This window comes from Rhinichthys klamathensis, unplaced genomic scaffold (assembly GCF_029890125.1).
Source record: "Rhinichthys klamathensis goyatoka isolate OS25496 unplaced genomic scaffold, OSU_Roscu_1.1 h1tg000548l_1, whole genome shotgun sequence".
NCBI classification, from domain to species: Eukaryota; Metazoa; Chordata; class Actinopteri; order Cypriniformes; family Leuciscidae; genus Rhinichthys; species Rhinichthys klamathensis.
Genome location: NW_026607019.1, coordinates 246,052 through 262,815, shown reverse-complemented (window position 1 = coordinate 262,815; position 16,764 = coordinate 246,052). Strand labels below are relative to the sequence as shown.

Here is a 16,764-nt window from a genome sequence, read left to right as displayed (position 1 = left end):
GTCATTTCCTTCCCAAAATATGAAGAGAAAAAAAAAGTATCAAATTGAAATTTACACCCTTCATCTGCCTTGAAAACTGCCGAATTTATCTCAGCTCCCCTGACTGCTGCCACATTATGTGGGGCTGAGATGACATACAACCTCACTGAGCTGTCTGTCTTTTTCTGATGTGAAAAGGGAGACAGTGCACTGAAATTAAAGTATAGCACATGTATCAAAATAGCTTTGAGGCACAGAACTGTGATTCAGCACTAATGGATACGCACATCTGTAAATGAGGGGGAAAATCATTCACAATGTTTATTTTCCTTCTGAGGCCCAGTTTTCTCTGTTGGTATGTCCAGTATCAAAGACCACAATGACAGGAATGTAAGAAATATAGCGAGACCACTCAGAAATTAAAGGCGCAAACCCCCTACCTGAAACACACACACACACAATATCTAATTAATAGTGTCCAGCAATTAGTCATATACATTCTTCACAGAAGAATCAAGCCGTTTTAGTCCTTTTTCCCTGAACCAATGTCTTTTCCATCTTTTTCAGATTATGTATTTCGTTGGATAACATTCTGTGGTGGAAATGACATTTTGGAATAAAGCAGCCAACTCTTTGCTAACTAAGACTAATTTCATACAGTAGCCAACATTTTATGAATCCAAAATAGACAAGTAGATAGTGATAAAAAATATTTAATGGAATATGTAACTGCATGACCGAAAATTACAGCTTAACAGGAAATGACAGACAAAAATATTATGGACAAAATTGTTTGTTTTGGTCAAAACGACGTGACAACTGATTATGATGCATATTTATGAGGGATTCTGGGTGTGGGGGAAAACCAACAACAAAATCTACACATTTTAAAAGTGTGTATTGTAACCTAACCTTAACCCTAACAGTAATCTTTCTTTATACTTGCACAAACAAAATGCACACACACACACGCCAAACACACACACTTTTCTCTCCTACCATTGTCAGAAAGCTCCTTCAGCACTCCTTGCTCGATCAGTTCCTGTCTTGGCCTCCTCATCGACATCTTTCTTTCCAAAACTGTGGGGGGGAATAAAAAACACTATATAATATAAAAGCTAAACTCACAACTGCACACAGTTGTATATAACTCTATGGTTTTGAACCACAGATTAATGCATCTCCAGCAAAGTTTGAATTACTGGACATTTATTGTATGTTAAATATTTTTAGTACAATGTTGGGTCCACATTTCATGTCAGGTACCAAGTCCTCAAGCAAAACCAGTTACGAAATCACTGGGCAAAAGGATTTTGAATAATCTAGTTCAAAACATCTGAGAAAACAACATTCATATCAGCAAAGGAAAGAAAACATTCACAAACAGTAGGGTGTTATTTAAGGAAAAAAAAGTCAAGGAAAGGAAACGTATTTTCCAACACAAAAATGAAGAGAAAAGAACGAAGGACAAACCTTCTGAAGTTTCCTTAAACTTCTCGCTGCTTTTCTTCTTCCTCCACTTCCAGGGTTTGAAGATCTTACCCAGGGAAGAGAACTTGCCTTTGCGCTTGGGAGGAGGGGTGCCATCCCCTGCCGTGCCCCCTTCGCTCCCCATGGTGCTGTGCTGGTAGTCACCTTCATCATCTGGAGAAGAGACAAAGAAATAATGCCTTGACTGAGCCGTCAAACACAGGGTACTGTATATCAATGGCTACAAGAGGCGTTAGGTCAGATGGTTTATGTAACTCAAACTTTCTGTTGGGCTGAGTGTTTACGTAAGCATATTATATATAGCGTGCCACACCAGGGTGAATTATAATATTGTGCCATCATACGAAACATGACAAACATACTGTCCCATATATGCAGCTGTGTACTGTGCAGTAGATCCAGAGACGGTCTCATGCATGAAATACTTGACACCACAACCCTTCTCCAACCTCAATATCAAAACATACTAAACTGCTGAGCCTCCAAAGACTCACTATTGTTTTAGACCCCAACGCAGAGTGTTTTCTGGCGGCTCTCGTGAGAAGACGAGCTGATCCCCATCGCGAATCACAATCACATCTCAGCATGGTGAGCTGGCCAGAGGCCACTGCTTCCCCATGTTACACACTCACATTCCACTCAGGTCCAGCACTGCCAAGAGACTCACAATCTCACATCTTTGGCCCATTCAAATGGGTGCTGAGCGTGGCTTTGAACTTTCCGGTTGATGGGGATGGGCCTCACTGTACTCTCTTTTGTGCACATGCTGTGCATCCCATAAGTACAGTAAGATACTGGGCCAGGTCCATTTAAAAGGCCAATATTTTTCCATTTAGAGATTATCAGCCTATAACAGTGCCTGCTTAGCTGTGACAGTTATTAAACATATAATCGGTTTGAAATATTAGTGACTTTTAGTATACTTTACAAAAGAGGTTTGGGGTCAGTAAGATTTTTTGTAAGAATAGGGATGCATTAAATTGATCTAAAGTTACAGTAAATACTTTTACATTGTTACAAAAATATTTTAAATAAATGCTGTTCATTTTAACTTTCTATTCTTTAAAGAATCCTGAAAAATTGTTTCATGGTTTCAAATGGAAATATTAACCAAATCAGAATTTTAGACACTGAAGACTGAAGTAATGACAGCTGAAAATAACTCCAAAAAAAAAAAAAAAAAAAAAAAAATATTACTGAAAACCATATTGCCATCACAGGAATAAATTACATTTTCAAATATTTTAAAACTATTTTAAATTGTAATAATAATAATAATTCACAATATTACTGTTTTTTTTTTTTTTTACTGTTTTTATCAAATAAATGCAGCCTTGGTAAGAGGGAGAGAGAATATTATTTTTAGAGTAAATTATTTATTTACTACAGAAAGTTTCATGAACTTTCAAAAATTATAATACTTTTTACAAAAATATTAAAATATTTTCAATTGACTTTTACAGGCATGAAAAATTAGGCTGTTTTTATTTCAGTATCCAGTCAAATTCATGCATTACAAAATTATTTGTTGTAAAAGACTAGTGCTGTCAATCGGGAAAAACTAATTAAATCACATTTTTCTGTAAATAATCGCTATTAATTACACCTAACAATAACGTTTTTTAATATATTTTTAGACTAATACTTTCACATTGAATCTCTAAAATAATGTAGAAACAACATTAAGACGGCATTATTTAAATATTTGTTTAATGGCATTTTTTTACTAAGCACATAAATGAAGGCCAATACCACTGTACTGCTCTGATGTCTTTATTAAACTGATTTTGTTCTAAATTCTAGCCATTAATTATAGTCATTCAACATTACAGTACAGTATAATTGAAAGGTATCAACTTTAACATTTAATAGGCTTTAAAAATATAACAACTTTTAATTTAAGTGAACTTAAAACCATCTTTATATCAACCCATTGTCATAAATATATATATCAGGGCTCAAAAAAGTTTTCTACCAGTTCAGATTTATTTTTAATTGGCCAGTTCAGCGTAAATTGTAATTGCCAATTGAAAATACGCCCAATGGAAACACGTAAATTTCGCAAAAACTCCCATATATCGCAAAATAGTTTTTACGCTCGCATTAAGTGGTTTTTCAGGCAATTACATTTTTAAAGCGTTAAACTGAAAAAAATATATGTATCGCAAAGTTAACGTGTTAATTTCGACAGCCCTAGTAGGCAATCATTTTTCTCTAAAAACACAAAATCAACAGGGAGGAAAACACATTAGAGCAAAGAAGCTAAAACAGACAACATAAAGACTCACGAGGCTCGGAAAACATGTCCAAACTGCTCCTTAATTATTAAAACACTAATAAGTCCCCCATTACTACATTTTAGTGTGTAAATGTATCAGTCTACCTGGACTCCAGCTGCCATGGCAACTTGTTTGAAAGCAGAAAGCCATACAAGTGTCAACTTCCTTTCCTGTTTGGTTTTTCCAAATAAAAAAAAGTGAAAATGTTGAAATGAAAAAGTTAGTCCTAGAGCACAATGTGACTGAACACGACCATATATCGGACAGTTCAGATGGAAGACACTGTCTGAGGAACAAGCAGTCTCACCACTCAAAATGTGTACATGAGTACATGAGGAGTGTAAAAGTCAGAATATGGACTCCTAATGTCTAACAAACAGGGAACACCATCCAGAAAAAAAGCTAAGAAACACCAGCACTCGACTACATATCCATGATCATATCCTAAAAGCACAGCCGGCCAAAGCCCCAGCCTTTGGAAAGACAATCAGCGAATGACGCACAACCGGTGAGAAAACAGAGCAATGTGTTACGCAGATATCATCCAGCTGCATTAAACTTGAGCATGAGCAGCTTGAGTCAAGAAATTAGCCCTTAATGGATCAGACATCACTAATAGCTGCATTATAAGTGAACCAGTAGGAAACAGATCCAGAAGACAGGGTTCCAAATGATACAAAACACAAAAGATTTGAGTGAGGTGTTGATAAAGAATGATCCGTGTAAAGGCTGTGCATTAATGTCAGGGAGAGATTCAGATTGCCTTGGAAAACAGAGGGGGGCGAGGCCTGGGAAACAGAGGGAGGAAACGGCACTCCACCCTGATCCTGAAACGGGGAGGGGGAGGGGGGGAGTAAGAGGTGAAGAGAACCGAAAACGACCCCCTACCACGGTCCAAAACAGTGTGAAACAGGAAAACAGAAAACGGCAGAGAAAGCAAACATGACATGTATTTAGTTACTGATGTGCAGTTGAGAACACTGATGTGTACTTTATTCTATTAGACAGGCTGCTGAAACAATCATATATGGATAGAGTGCAACTGTAATTCTTGCATCTGTAAATTTGTATTTACACTCATTCAAAAGTATTTTTGTCAAAAGTTGGTAAGACTTTTATAATGAAGTCTCTTATGCTCACCAAGGCTGCATTTATTTGATCAAAGATACAGGAAGTTATATTGCGAAATATTATTACAATTTAAATGAACCGTTTTTAATATACAGTATTCAACATGTGAAGTGGATGAAAGCCTTTCATCAAAGTTATAGATGAATTACAATACCCGTTTTTGTCTTAGGATAACTTTGATGAAGTTTTTCGATCCACTTCAAATGTTGACATTTTGCCACTACTGATGGCAAAGCTGAATTTTCAGCATCATTACTCCAGTCTGCAGTGTCACATGACCCTTCAGAAATCATTCTGACATGCTGATTTGATGATAATAATAAGAATTATCTTTTGAGCACCAGTTGAAAACCGTTGGGCTGCCTAATATTTTTGTGGAAACCATTATCTTTTTTAAGGATTCTTAGATGAACAAAGTACAAAAGAACAGCATTTATTTTTTGTAATGTAAACATTTTACTGTCACTGGATCAATTTAGTGCATCGTCGTTACTGAATAAAAGTTAATTTCTTAAAAAAATAAAAAATCTTAATGACCCCAAAACCTTAAATGGTAGTGCATTTTTGTTATCATTTATATAATTTCCTACAGTACTACGGTTCCATTTCTATTAAAATCTCTACTAAAATACAAATAAAACAATAAATCTGAAAACCAAAAATAAAAAAAGGCATGACAACATTGAAATAGACAACATTAAATATAAACATTTATTCATTTTTAAAGAAAAAGGGTGCCGAAATCTTTTGCTATATCCTAAAATCTAAAAACAGGTAAAAAAAAAAGAAAAAAAAGTGTGATTAGTGCTGTCAATATACTATAATATACACACACTTATGTTAACTTATGTGATGATTAATCGCAGTTAATCGATTTGACAACACTAATTGAGATGTATATGATGAGGTATCTGCCGATACCCAGCCCTATCACACAACAAATAAAGCTAAAACTAGAAAATCTCAATTTTCCCCCCCATATAAAGACTCTAGTACTTTCAAAAGATGTTTAACTGTTCCTCAAATGATGTGGCACTGACTGCTTATTCCACCATAATGAGCTCGGCTTTCCCTCTATTGGCCAAGTGATTTGAAGGAGCTACATTACCTAACCAGATGGAAACAATCAAGCACTTAAGCAGAACAGCAAGAACTCAAAGCCATTTTATACAGCCCATACAGCAAAACAGAACCCAGCTGTCTTCCAAAGAGTGTCTCGCACTGTTTTTTTTTTTTTACCTTCACTCACAAAAGTTGTACTTTTAACAAGTTACATTTTTTAAAACACCATTCAAGTCCCTTGCATTCTGTTGCCCACCATGAAGCTGTTTTTCAGCACATCTTATGTAACCGGCCTCAAACAAACATAACCGATCGAGGCAGGTGCACCAGATACAGGTCCTTGAGACCGATTAGTTGACTTGTCATTCAGGCAACCCACCGATTAGTCGGCTAGTGTGCATGTACATGCAACTCCAGAGCAAGAGTATTGAGGTGTATATGCTAACCAAATGAGAGGAGGAGTGTGTAGGCAGTTGTCGGAAATAAGGCCGGCATTCAGCCTGGAGCAGCTTGTTTCATTATGTAACAGTCTGTCTCCGCAGGGAGAAACCATGAAGAGTCAATCACTGCCCTGCCGCTACACACCACCCCCTTATGCATTGCTGTATATGCACAAATAGCTACAGGCTCTCATTTCAGACAGCCTTGCTTGTCAGTTGTCTTCAATGTATAGTTCTCAAAGCTGTGCTTCAAAAAATCCAAAAAAGCATATTAGAAAAGACAAAAAAAAAATAATAATTACTGGTCAGTGGGCTGCCTAAACCACTATTTAGCTGTAGGAAAATCTTAAGGGGGCTTTTACATAAGAAGTTCAAAAACATTGGTGTGCAACAAAGGAACAGAATGCAGGGGTCTCAAGACGTGTTTTAAAAAGTTAGACTCAAAATACCACATAAGACATAATGCCAAAGACGATTGACTGAATATATATGGCTGTAGTTGTGGGCATGAATAGAAAATATCATACATTTTCGAGAAGGGTTTTACTCAATGGATTATATATATACATTTAAAATAAAAAAATCAATGTTATATTGTTAAAAATTAAACAAATATATATTTATAATTACTAATACTTAATATATATACACATTTAAAATAAAATCTAAATTGCAATTTTATATTATTAATATTCAAAAATATGCATTTATATTATTAATTATATACATTTAAAAATACTTTTAAAATAATATAAATAGTGTATAAGCCCTAGATAACACACCTAGATAAAATAGTCAGTTGTTGGACAACATTTTGACTCATCCCTATTTGTCTGAGGTTAAGCTCCAATTGGACACATTGTTGTAGGGGTAACACGTTTCAGTTGCTTACAGCGAATTTACATTTTTTTGCTGCAAGGAAAATACCACTGGAAACAAATACAGTGTCAGCAGAGGCAACAGTGAAGCGGATTCCCCCGAAAGAACAAACGCCTGTTTTGTGACATGGAACCTAGCCGTGCTGTTTGGCTGAGGAACATTAAAGACTTGATTGCTTCCTCTGTGCAGTAACCGAATGTCAGCTGTGCTTTGTCTCCTTGTTTGTCATCACTGTCGGTGGAGTCTCACACCCTGCACTGGGGGAAACAGTACAAAGATCATCGTGATTCAGACTTCAGGCTTTTCTCCACAAATACACAATGTGAGATTATTGCTAACTTTGCCTAAAGTCAGCATTAAAGTAAGGGTATAGGGATTTGTTCCAGAAACATTTTTTGTTATGCTGGTTGAAAGTCTCCTCACATCCTGTTAGCAAACACTAATTTAAAGTGATAGTTCACCCAAAAATGAAAATTGTGTCATCATTTACTCAACCTCAAGTTGTTCCAAACCTGTATGAATTTAGTTGTTGTGTTGAACACAAAAGAAGATATTTCGAAGAATATGGTTAACCAAACAGTTTATGGACCCCATTGACTTCCATAGTATGAAAAAAAAAATACTATGAAAGTCAATGGGGTTCATCAACTTTTTTGTTTTCCGACATTCTTCAACCCTTTAAGTTGTCTTAATGTATATGCATATGTATATGTGTATATATATATATATATATATATATATATATATATATATATATATATATATATATATATATATATATATATCTCATCTGTGGAAGGCATAGCACCATAAAATGTTCATCCAATCATTGCATTTCGGACCTCAGTGCACCCTGCTCATGTAGACATCACATGTCTTCAACGTGTTTCATGCTATTAGATAGCCGTCAGTCACCGAGCACCGTCAGCAACCGAAACAGCAGCCACCTTTTACAGTTCCCCCTGAACCAAACCTAGCTTATGCTGCGTTCACACCATAACTACTGTAATGTGGAAGAGATGGAAACCTGTGACGTTACACTCGGAGCGGTTCGTGAATCGTGACTCGAATTTATGCATTTCAACGGCAACACTATCACCGCCAAAATTAATTTTCAGCAGTCAGATGGTACAGGTCAGTGCTCTTTTTATTATATTGTAATGTTATGAGCTTTGAGACATGTAGTTTAACGCCATCCCTCATCTCGGGACGCTTTGCAAACTCTGCTGTACACGTTCATGTCTTTTGAACGAGGCGTGACTTTTGAGAGCGCTCTAAAGGGAGGGTGGGATCTCATGCTTTCAAAGCTAGCTCGCTATTGCTAGCCGCTCCAAAAATTGCCTACCCTACCAATAAACAGAAGTTGTGAACGTCTTCCCTATTGTGACGTAGGCCTATATTCAAGTGAAATGGCTTCTCAGACAATACAATTTTTTTTAAAGCGGGGCTTGATTTTGTCCATCAGGAATTATTTGGGTCGTTGTGGTTTGCCATCGCTGTGATCTCATGTGAGTGACAGGTTGTCCAGCCGTCGTACTTAAAGGCACACTGTGGAACTTTTCAACCTTTATAATATATTACCAAAACCCATTGAGATGGTACATCGACTTACAATAGGTTGAATGACACGTCTGCCGAAGCCTGAAGGTGTCTGTATCGCTTTTACTAGCACTATGTAACTTCGGGTTTCGGGTAGGAACCCGAGCACAAAAAGAACTACAAAATTCGACCGCTTTACGGCATACGTCACTTCCCCCACCACCCCAACTTCCTCAAATTCTAACGTGAGAGCTCAACTCGCATTTGATTGCCGGCGTCTGTATGTTGTCGTCATGACTGAATCAACAGCTACTCGGAAGAAAGCGAAGAAAGCAAAGATTTTGTCAGAGGAGACCAAAACAAGAAAAAGGGAGAGTTTAAAATAAACATCGGCATAAAAGTGTATATATAATGTAATATTTACTGCGAATTCGTGTAACAAAACTGATATAAGTCACAACATACTGCCGTATACAAATGTAAATGTTTTTTTTCCTTTCAGCTCATATATGTTTGTATTTGTGTAAAAGGAAAAACAAACTGAAGACTACAAATAACGGAAATATGTAGTGAGTTATATCAGTTTTGTTACACGATTTCCCGACTACTCGATTTCATCTCCAACCCATTGCAAAGAGATCCTGAAGACGTTAATTGTTTGCTTCAGGTGTGTTTGATTAGGGTTGGAGATGAACTGTGCAGGACAGACGATCGGCAGGAGCAGGATTGGGCAACCCTTGTCAATGCGACTTACCTGATCAGACATTGTTTTCTGTGTATGCTACTTTTATTCAATTTGTTTTCTTTATAGGATTTATATTACTAATCTTATATTTATATTATTATTTTGGTCAGTAGTGAATCGATTAACTTTCTCCAACATACAAATCAAATGCCGTCTGCACACACATAAAGACACTGGAGGTTGACCGGTTGACTGTTTGTTGACTTTTGCGACAATGCTGCGGCGCTTGTGGCCTCTAGGGGCACTAGACGTGAAAATTACAGGTCGAGCGCACCCTAGTGGCCAAAAATTCCACAGTGTGCCTTTAAAAAATAAAAAAACATTATCAGAAAATAAAAGAGATGCAAGAGGGAGAAGTTATTTTGATTAATGATTACGAGGGCACATTCATTTTTTTTTAAATAATGATGTGCATGGATAAATTTCTATAATACTGCAAAATTCTATAAAAAATAAAAATTGTTAATTTTGATTTCATGGTGACATTAATGCCGGATGGTATTTACCATGAGATTTTTTTAATTGTGGTAATCAAAAAGAATATTAATAATAATTTAAATATGAAAGGGTAAATACTAATCATTTTTAATTTTAACGTGGTTTACGTCAAACCGGTAACTGTTTCTTCCCAACTGCTGAGTCATAACCAGTTCCAGTTATGATGAAGTCAAGCCGAGGTAATGCTTGCAGGGTTTAACGTTTCTAAAACCTAGTGAGCTGCCTTAGTGCTTACTGCCAACATTGGCAGCTGCTTTCTAAGACAGTCGATTAACTGTTTTGGAACCTCAGATGTTTCAATGTTTGTCATTAGCATGTTAAGTTAAGAGCAAGATTCTAACAAATATAAATATCCACCTTATTTTCACATTCGATCATTTTAAACTTCTTCTGGTGTCAGTCGCTTCCAATTATTTTAGCTGTTCAAATACATTATGCTGTTTGAAGTTTTTGGGTTTAGGTTTATGCTATAATATTATTTGAATTTATTATTCTAATCACAATAATAATAGTTTTACAGTTTACTATACTTTGCTATTCCTTTAGTTATTCACCTATACCGGCTAATGAATTCAAAGTCTTGCACATTCACAGGAAATAGTGGATAAGTAGCACAAACAAAAATTGGGTAAAATAATAAAATAAAATATTATTAAATTATTAAATATTATATAATAACATTTTAAATTAAATACTCTAAAATATACTTATTCATTTAAATTATATATTTTTTTAATCAATACATTTCAATATTGAATGACAATAAGCATTTATAAATCAACATTTATTGTTGCTTCAACTCCAACGCCATCTTGGGAGTTTTTTTTTTTTTTTTTTTTATCTCCTTGTCGTAGTGCATTCTGCGATTGCATTCTTCATAAAGGACTGCCTACATGTGATGCCACCTTCTATTTCGGCTACAAGTTACCTTAGAAGACAACATGATTAATTTGGCTACTTGGAAGTACCTTCTTGTCTGAAGTTCCCTACAGTGTCCTAAAATGCTGATTTGAACGCTTTTGAAGCGTTTTCTTGACTCACCCAAGTGTGCGCAGGAGTATTGAGGTGCAGTCTCTAGAGGGAACGTCTGTCCCATGCTCCAGCCCCCTATAAGGGCCTCTGTTTGCAGCTCCTGCCCAGGTGCAACCCAGTGAACAGCAGCAGCAATTCAGGATACCCAAAGTCTTCTGCCTTTCCTTTTTTAGTTTCAAAGGACTTGTTTCCTGTCATCGAGTGTCGCTCTCATGTTTCTTTCCACTTTCCAACCCACAATATTTCCAAGCTCTTCTCTTTTCTTTGAGTGGATCTCATGCCAACTACCTTTCTTTTCTTCCAGTGTCCTTCAGCCCTCCTTCTGCAACTCTCTCCACCCCCTCTCCCTCTCTCACTCCAATATCTCTCCCTTCACTTCATAAAGGAGCTAGCAAAGCAGATCAGCGTAGACGCCAACGGATGCCTATCATTCCTTAAAGCAGAGGTCAAAGTGCAAAGTGAGTGTGTGTGCGCTTGCGTATGAGTTCTAATGAAAAGCAAAGAAAAAAAGAGCAAGGGATTAAAGGGAAGTTCTGCCAATGGAGGGAGAGATGGTATCAGCTGGGCAGACATTTGACTTTGTGGTTATGGAGAATACAAAAGAAAGAGGAACTGACATCTGAATGATCATAAAAAATACTCTTAACACATCACGTTAGTCAATATTTTAAATTAAATATGAAATTTTACTGACATTACAAAGAAAACCTTGGACAACCTTCAGTGGCCACATACACACTGGAAAGTATCAGTAGTGTGTGTGTACTGAACATGACTCACTTCCGAAATTGCGATGATTGACACCATAGCATTGTTATGGCATCTAGTATGTTTGATATCTTGATTATGAAAATACATGAAATTATGAATTGAAATATATGATATATGTTTGATTATGAAATGTTATGATTTTAAATAACTAATTTCTATTAAAGGGTAAGTTCACCCGAAAATGAAAATTATGTCATCAAATCATTTACTCACCCTCATGTTGTTCCAAACCCGTTAAGAGTTTCGTTAATCTTCGGAACACAAATAAAATCTAGACAATTTCTGTTCCTCAATTGACAGCTTTAAAACGTTTATAAAGAGGTCGTAAAGCTAATCAATATGAATTGAGCGGAAGATACACAATCCCTTTACATGATGAACAGATTGAATTTAGGCTTTTATTCACATATAAACATTGATCAGTGAAAATAATCAGAAGCTAACCCATACATGCTTGAAGCGCGAGGACAAACCTTTGTTCTTGTGGAAGCTCAAACGTGCTGCGTAACACACGAGAATGAACCTTCGTAACTGATGTGTGAGTTGATGAATGTTTATATGTGAATAAAAGCCTAAATTAAAAATGTTCAGAGTATAAAGTGATCGTGTCTCTTCAGAGAAATTGGACTAAACCACTCAATTCATATGGATTAGTTTTACAATCTCTTTATGAACTTTTTGAAGAGTCAAAGTAGTAGTTGCGTAGCGGTCAAAAGAGGGACAGAAATTGCTCAGATTTTATTACAAATATCTTCATTTGTGTTCCGAAGATGAACGAAAGTCTTACAGGTTTAGAACGACATGAGGGTGAGTATGATAGAACTTTCGTTTTTGGGTGAACAAACCCTTTAAAATAAATTTTCTAATATATTTAATTTATATATATAGTAATTATGTGATGGCAAAGCTGGAATTCTTCAGTGTCACATGATCTTTCTGAAATCATTCTTATTCACGGTGCTCAAGATTTGACTTTTGAAAATTGTTGTTTTGCTTAATGATTTTGTGAAAACGGTGAGCCTATTTTTTAGGATTCTTTATGAATAGAAAGTTCAAAAGAACAACATTTTTGTAACAGAATTTTAATTCAGTAAAGATGTTTATGTTATCTTACTGACCCCAAAACTTTTGAATGCTATTATAAATTTTAGACTTGGAATATTGTGGACAAGTTACATAAAGTACATTTATAATACTTTTGTGTCCTTTGCGAAGCTTGAAAGCTCCACTCCATTCAATGCAATTGCATGGAAAAGAGCGAGCAGCGCAGTCTTCAGCATTTCTACTTTTGTGTTCCACAAAGGAAAGAAAGTCAGACAGGTCTGGAATGGGAAGTAAACAATTACAATTTATTTTTGGGTGAATTGTCCCTTTAAGATTGATACTGAAGTCTTTCTCCTAAACAAACCCTCTCTTTAACTTCAACATTAAATCTATTAGTATACACTCAGTGATCAGCGGATCAGGACTCCTGCCCTCTGCACGGAGCAGAGGGTAATACACTTCAACAAATCTTCATCCACAGGAATTCCAAGAATGCAATTTTATCCAGCAGAGTACATTAGCAGAGAACGGGAATGTGGACGTGTGTAGCTGTGTAACTTGACTACAGCAGATCGGGTAACGCTTCCTTTTACAGTCCTGTTACCCATGTACTTACTATGTACTTGTTATAGTAATTATAATTACTGGGTAATAACTAGGTACTAACCCTGAACCTACCCCTGAACCTACCCCTAAACCTACCCCTAACCCATTACCTTATATTAGCCAGTTCTTTCTAGGTAAGTACACTGTAAGTACACGTAAGTACTGTACTGTAAAAGGAAGTGTTACCGCAGATCGCACTCCTAATCCCATTTTCTACAGCCAGACATTACTTCTCATTCCACAGTGTACAACAAAGCGATTCTGTCCCAAACCCCTGAATTGAATTTATGTGTAAAAGCTTCTTTTAGATGAGAAACCTCAGTCATGGACCACATCCTCCCTGTGATCAAGAATGCTCCAGATCTTTGGTCACCATGCATGACCATGTGTAATAATCATGCAGCCTGAGGACATGTTCTTGTGTTCAAACACAGCCAGATGGATCGCAAAAGATAAGAATATAATGATTCACTAGATTTGACCTAATTTCCTTTCACATCTTAGGAGGACGTCTAATTCAAGAGATCAGGTGTACATTACTGGACCTTCATTAGTTCACAAATGAATACCAGCAATAAAACGCTGCATATGTATATTCAGGTGACTTCACCCACAATTGAAGGAAAGTAATTCAGGCTCCCCCGATGTTAAACTCTTTACATGACTGATGCCTTTGGACACAAGCATATAGGAAAACTTATCAGTATCTGTGCTCTCCACATTCATTAGAATGAACTTTGTTTAATAATTACTAAGGAATAATCTCGAGGATGAAAATTTTAAAACAACCTTCACTTTAACTGTCGACCAAATAAAAACAGCAACACACCAGCTAGTAGGGTTGTCAAACGTACGTGTAAAATCAGTACCAGTCTTTACAACAAAAAAAGGGGCTTGACTGTACCAGCGTTTGTGTAGTACCGGTAGTACAGAGTACCAGGTATATTTGTTACCCGCTGAAAGACGCTGCTTTCAAACACTCTCGTTGGTGTTTGTTTGAGCGCTCTCTGTTTTTCAAGAGTTGACCATTGTAGCCAATCACAATCAGTTGAGCGTGTGAAGGCAATGGCCTTTCAGAGGTGCAGCAAGTTAGTCAGAATCCACTTAACACCTCTGAAAATGCACAAGGTTTTGTTTTGTTCAACGCGAGCCACACACTTGCGAATCCTTTCATTATAACCAATAAATCCAGTGAGCTTGCGCTTTAGAGATTGACAACCTTAGTGATTATAAGGGAGGTCTCTTATCTTGCTTTTTGTTTATTGCCCATCCAAATTCATCAGAACACAAGTTTAGTTTTTCATGCTTAGTACACTGCAAAGTTTCTGAATTGACAACTATTTAAATGCACGATTGAATTAGAAACTGCAATGACTTGATGAATGGGCGAGGAAAAAAAAAAATGGGACAAGAGTTTTCTCTCTGGTACTGAAATTGATACTGAGAACCACACAATTTTACTGGTTTTGGTAAAGACTACTGAAATTTTGGTAATGTGACAACCCTACCAGCTAGTTTATTGTTTATAGTTTAGCATGGTTACTGAAAGGGATAGTTCACACAAAAATGAAAATTGTACATTTTGTCGCTGACTCATCCTCATGTTGTTTCAAAACTGTTTGACTGACTTTCTTTGTATAACACAATGGGACAAATGTTGTTTGGAGCCCAACTGGAAATGGAAATGCACAAAGAAATGCAAGCTGTTTATGAATGATATGAGGGTTAGAAAATTATAACAACATTTTCATTTGTAGGTGAACTACTACTAAAGGTTTGGGCTTAGTATGTTTTTTTTAAATCAAAAGTGTTACAAAAAATTCTACTATGTTCAGCATAGTAAAATGATTTCTGAAGGATCATGTGACATTGAAGACCGGAGTAATGATGCTGAAAATTCAGCTTTGCCATCACAACAATAAAATACATCCTGAAATATAGAGATATAGAAAACAGTTCATTCAAACAGTTCAAATAAAATGTAGTCTTCGTGAGTATGAGAGAAATATTTCAAAACCGAAACGAAGAACCAAGAACAAACAATCCTTTCTGCTTGTGGTGCAGGAGCTATGAAATCCCCAAACCACATGCTGAACTGGGGGCAACAGATACAGAAAAAGCAAGAGGGAAAAACTGCAATGATGCAACAAAAGGAACAAAAACTATAAAGCAAGCAAAGGAAGAGGCAAGCAAATATGTTACATAAAATTTGACATGTTACATAAAATTTGTACATCCAAGTTGGATAGATCACATTCACAAAAGAACTCTGACCTATTCATCTCACAACTCATCTGTTATCTTTGCAACTGTTCCAAGATCAGCCCCACAATAAGAAGAACACACATGCATCTACACAGGGAAAATAAAATGACTCAGAGGATTGAACTGAAGCCCTGCTTCTCTCTGTCCCAGTTAAAGCACCTACACTGGGCACATTTCCAAAGAGAGAGAACGAGAGAACAGAGAGAGAAGAGAATCAGCTTGCTGGTTCTGCCTAGACCCAGAACCTGACATGACCTGGAAAACAAGCTCTACGAATCTGTTCAAGGTAGGAACTGCCTTCATGACCTTCCTTAGTGGGCGACACAGGGCTCTTTACCAGCGTAAGAATCCCATTTTAATCAAATACAGTTGTTCTTCATTAAACTGCTCTCAGACAAATAACAAATGTTTGACTACAATGGCTGCATCCTAAATTGTGTAGAAACTGTGGTTTTGACAATAAACACTGCTAGAATGCACCAAAACAAGATAAATCAAGATCACACATTGGTTTCTGGACCTTAATCAACGGCATCTACAAATGGAACAGTTTCTTCTCAATTATTCAGCATCATTGGTATCAAGAAAGAGCAAAGCAAGGCAATAAAAACTCACCTCGATTTTCCATTACAGAATCTGAGACAAAACGATAAATGGATCCTGTAATTAAAGCAAAACAAACAGATAATTACATAAGCAGGTCCATCTTTTACAGAGCCACTCATTACTAATTATAGATAGTATGACATTAAAAAGATTTAATAAAGCATTAAGCCACAAGAGGCTGTGCATTAGTCAATTTCTTAAGCATAATGCAATTCAAACTCCTTTACCCATGGCAAAATCATAATTCACTGTTGCAAATATATTTCAGGTTTAGTGACAAAAAATTTATTAAAAAAAAATAAAAAAAACCCACCACAAAATAAAAAAACTATAATAGAATAAAATAAAATAAAATGATTTTCCTTCTTGGGTCCATTAAAGGACACACATTTTTCTT

The 16,764-nt window shown here is 36.2% G+C and overlaps 1 protein-coding gene across 6 annotated transcripts in view; it reads right to left on the bottom strand.

The window, feature by feature from the left end:
* The window catches only part of phactr4b (phosphatase and actin regulator 4b), a 66,841-nt gene that overhangs the window by 23,765 nt on the left and 26,312 nt on the right, over positions 1 to 16,764 (bottom strand). For 3 of the 6 annotated variants that reach the window (XM_056238904.1, XM_056238905.1, XM_056238906.1), the window contains exons 3-5: positions 16,377 to 16,421; positions 1,453 to 1,623; positions 979 to 1,059 (exon numbers count right to left, since the gene is read on the bottom strand). In XM_056238904.1, the coding sequence (XP_056094879.1) occupies positions 979 to 1,059; positions 1,453 to 1,623; positions 16,377 to 16,389 (265 nt within the window). In that variant the 5' untranslated portion in view covers positions 16,390 to 16,421. Of the gene's footprint in view, positions 1 to 978; positions 1,060 to 1,452; positions 1,624 to 3,853; positions 3,954 to 11,084; positions 11,395 to 16,376; positions 16,422 to 16,764 lie in introns of those variants that run through there. The other 3 variants (XM_056238902.1, XM_056238907.1, XM_056238903.1) reach the window with 3 other exon arrangements.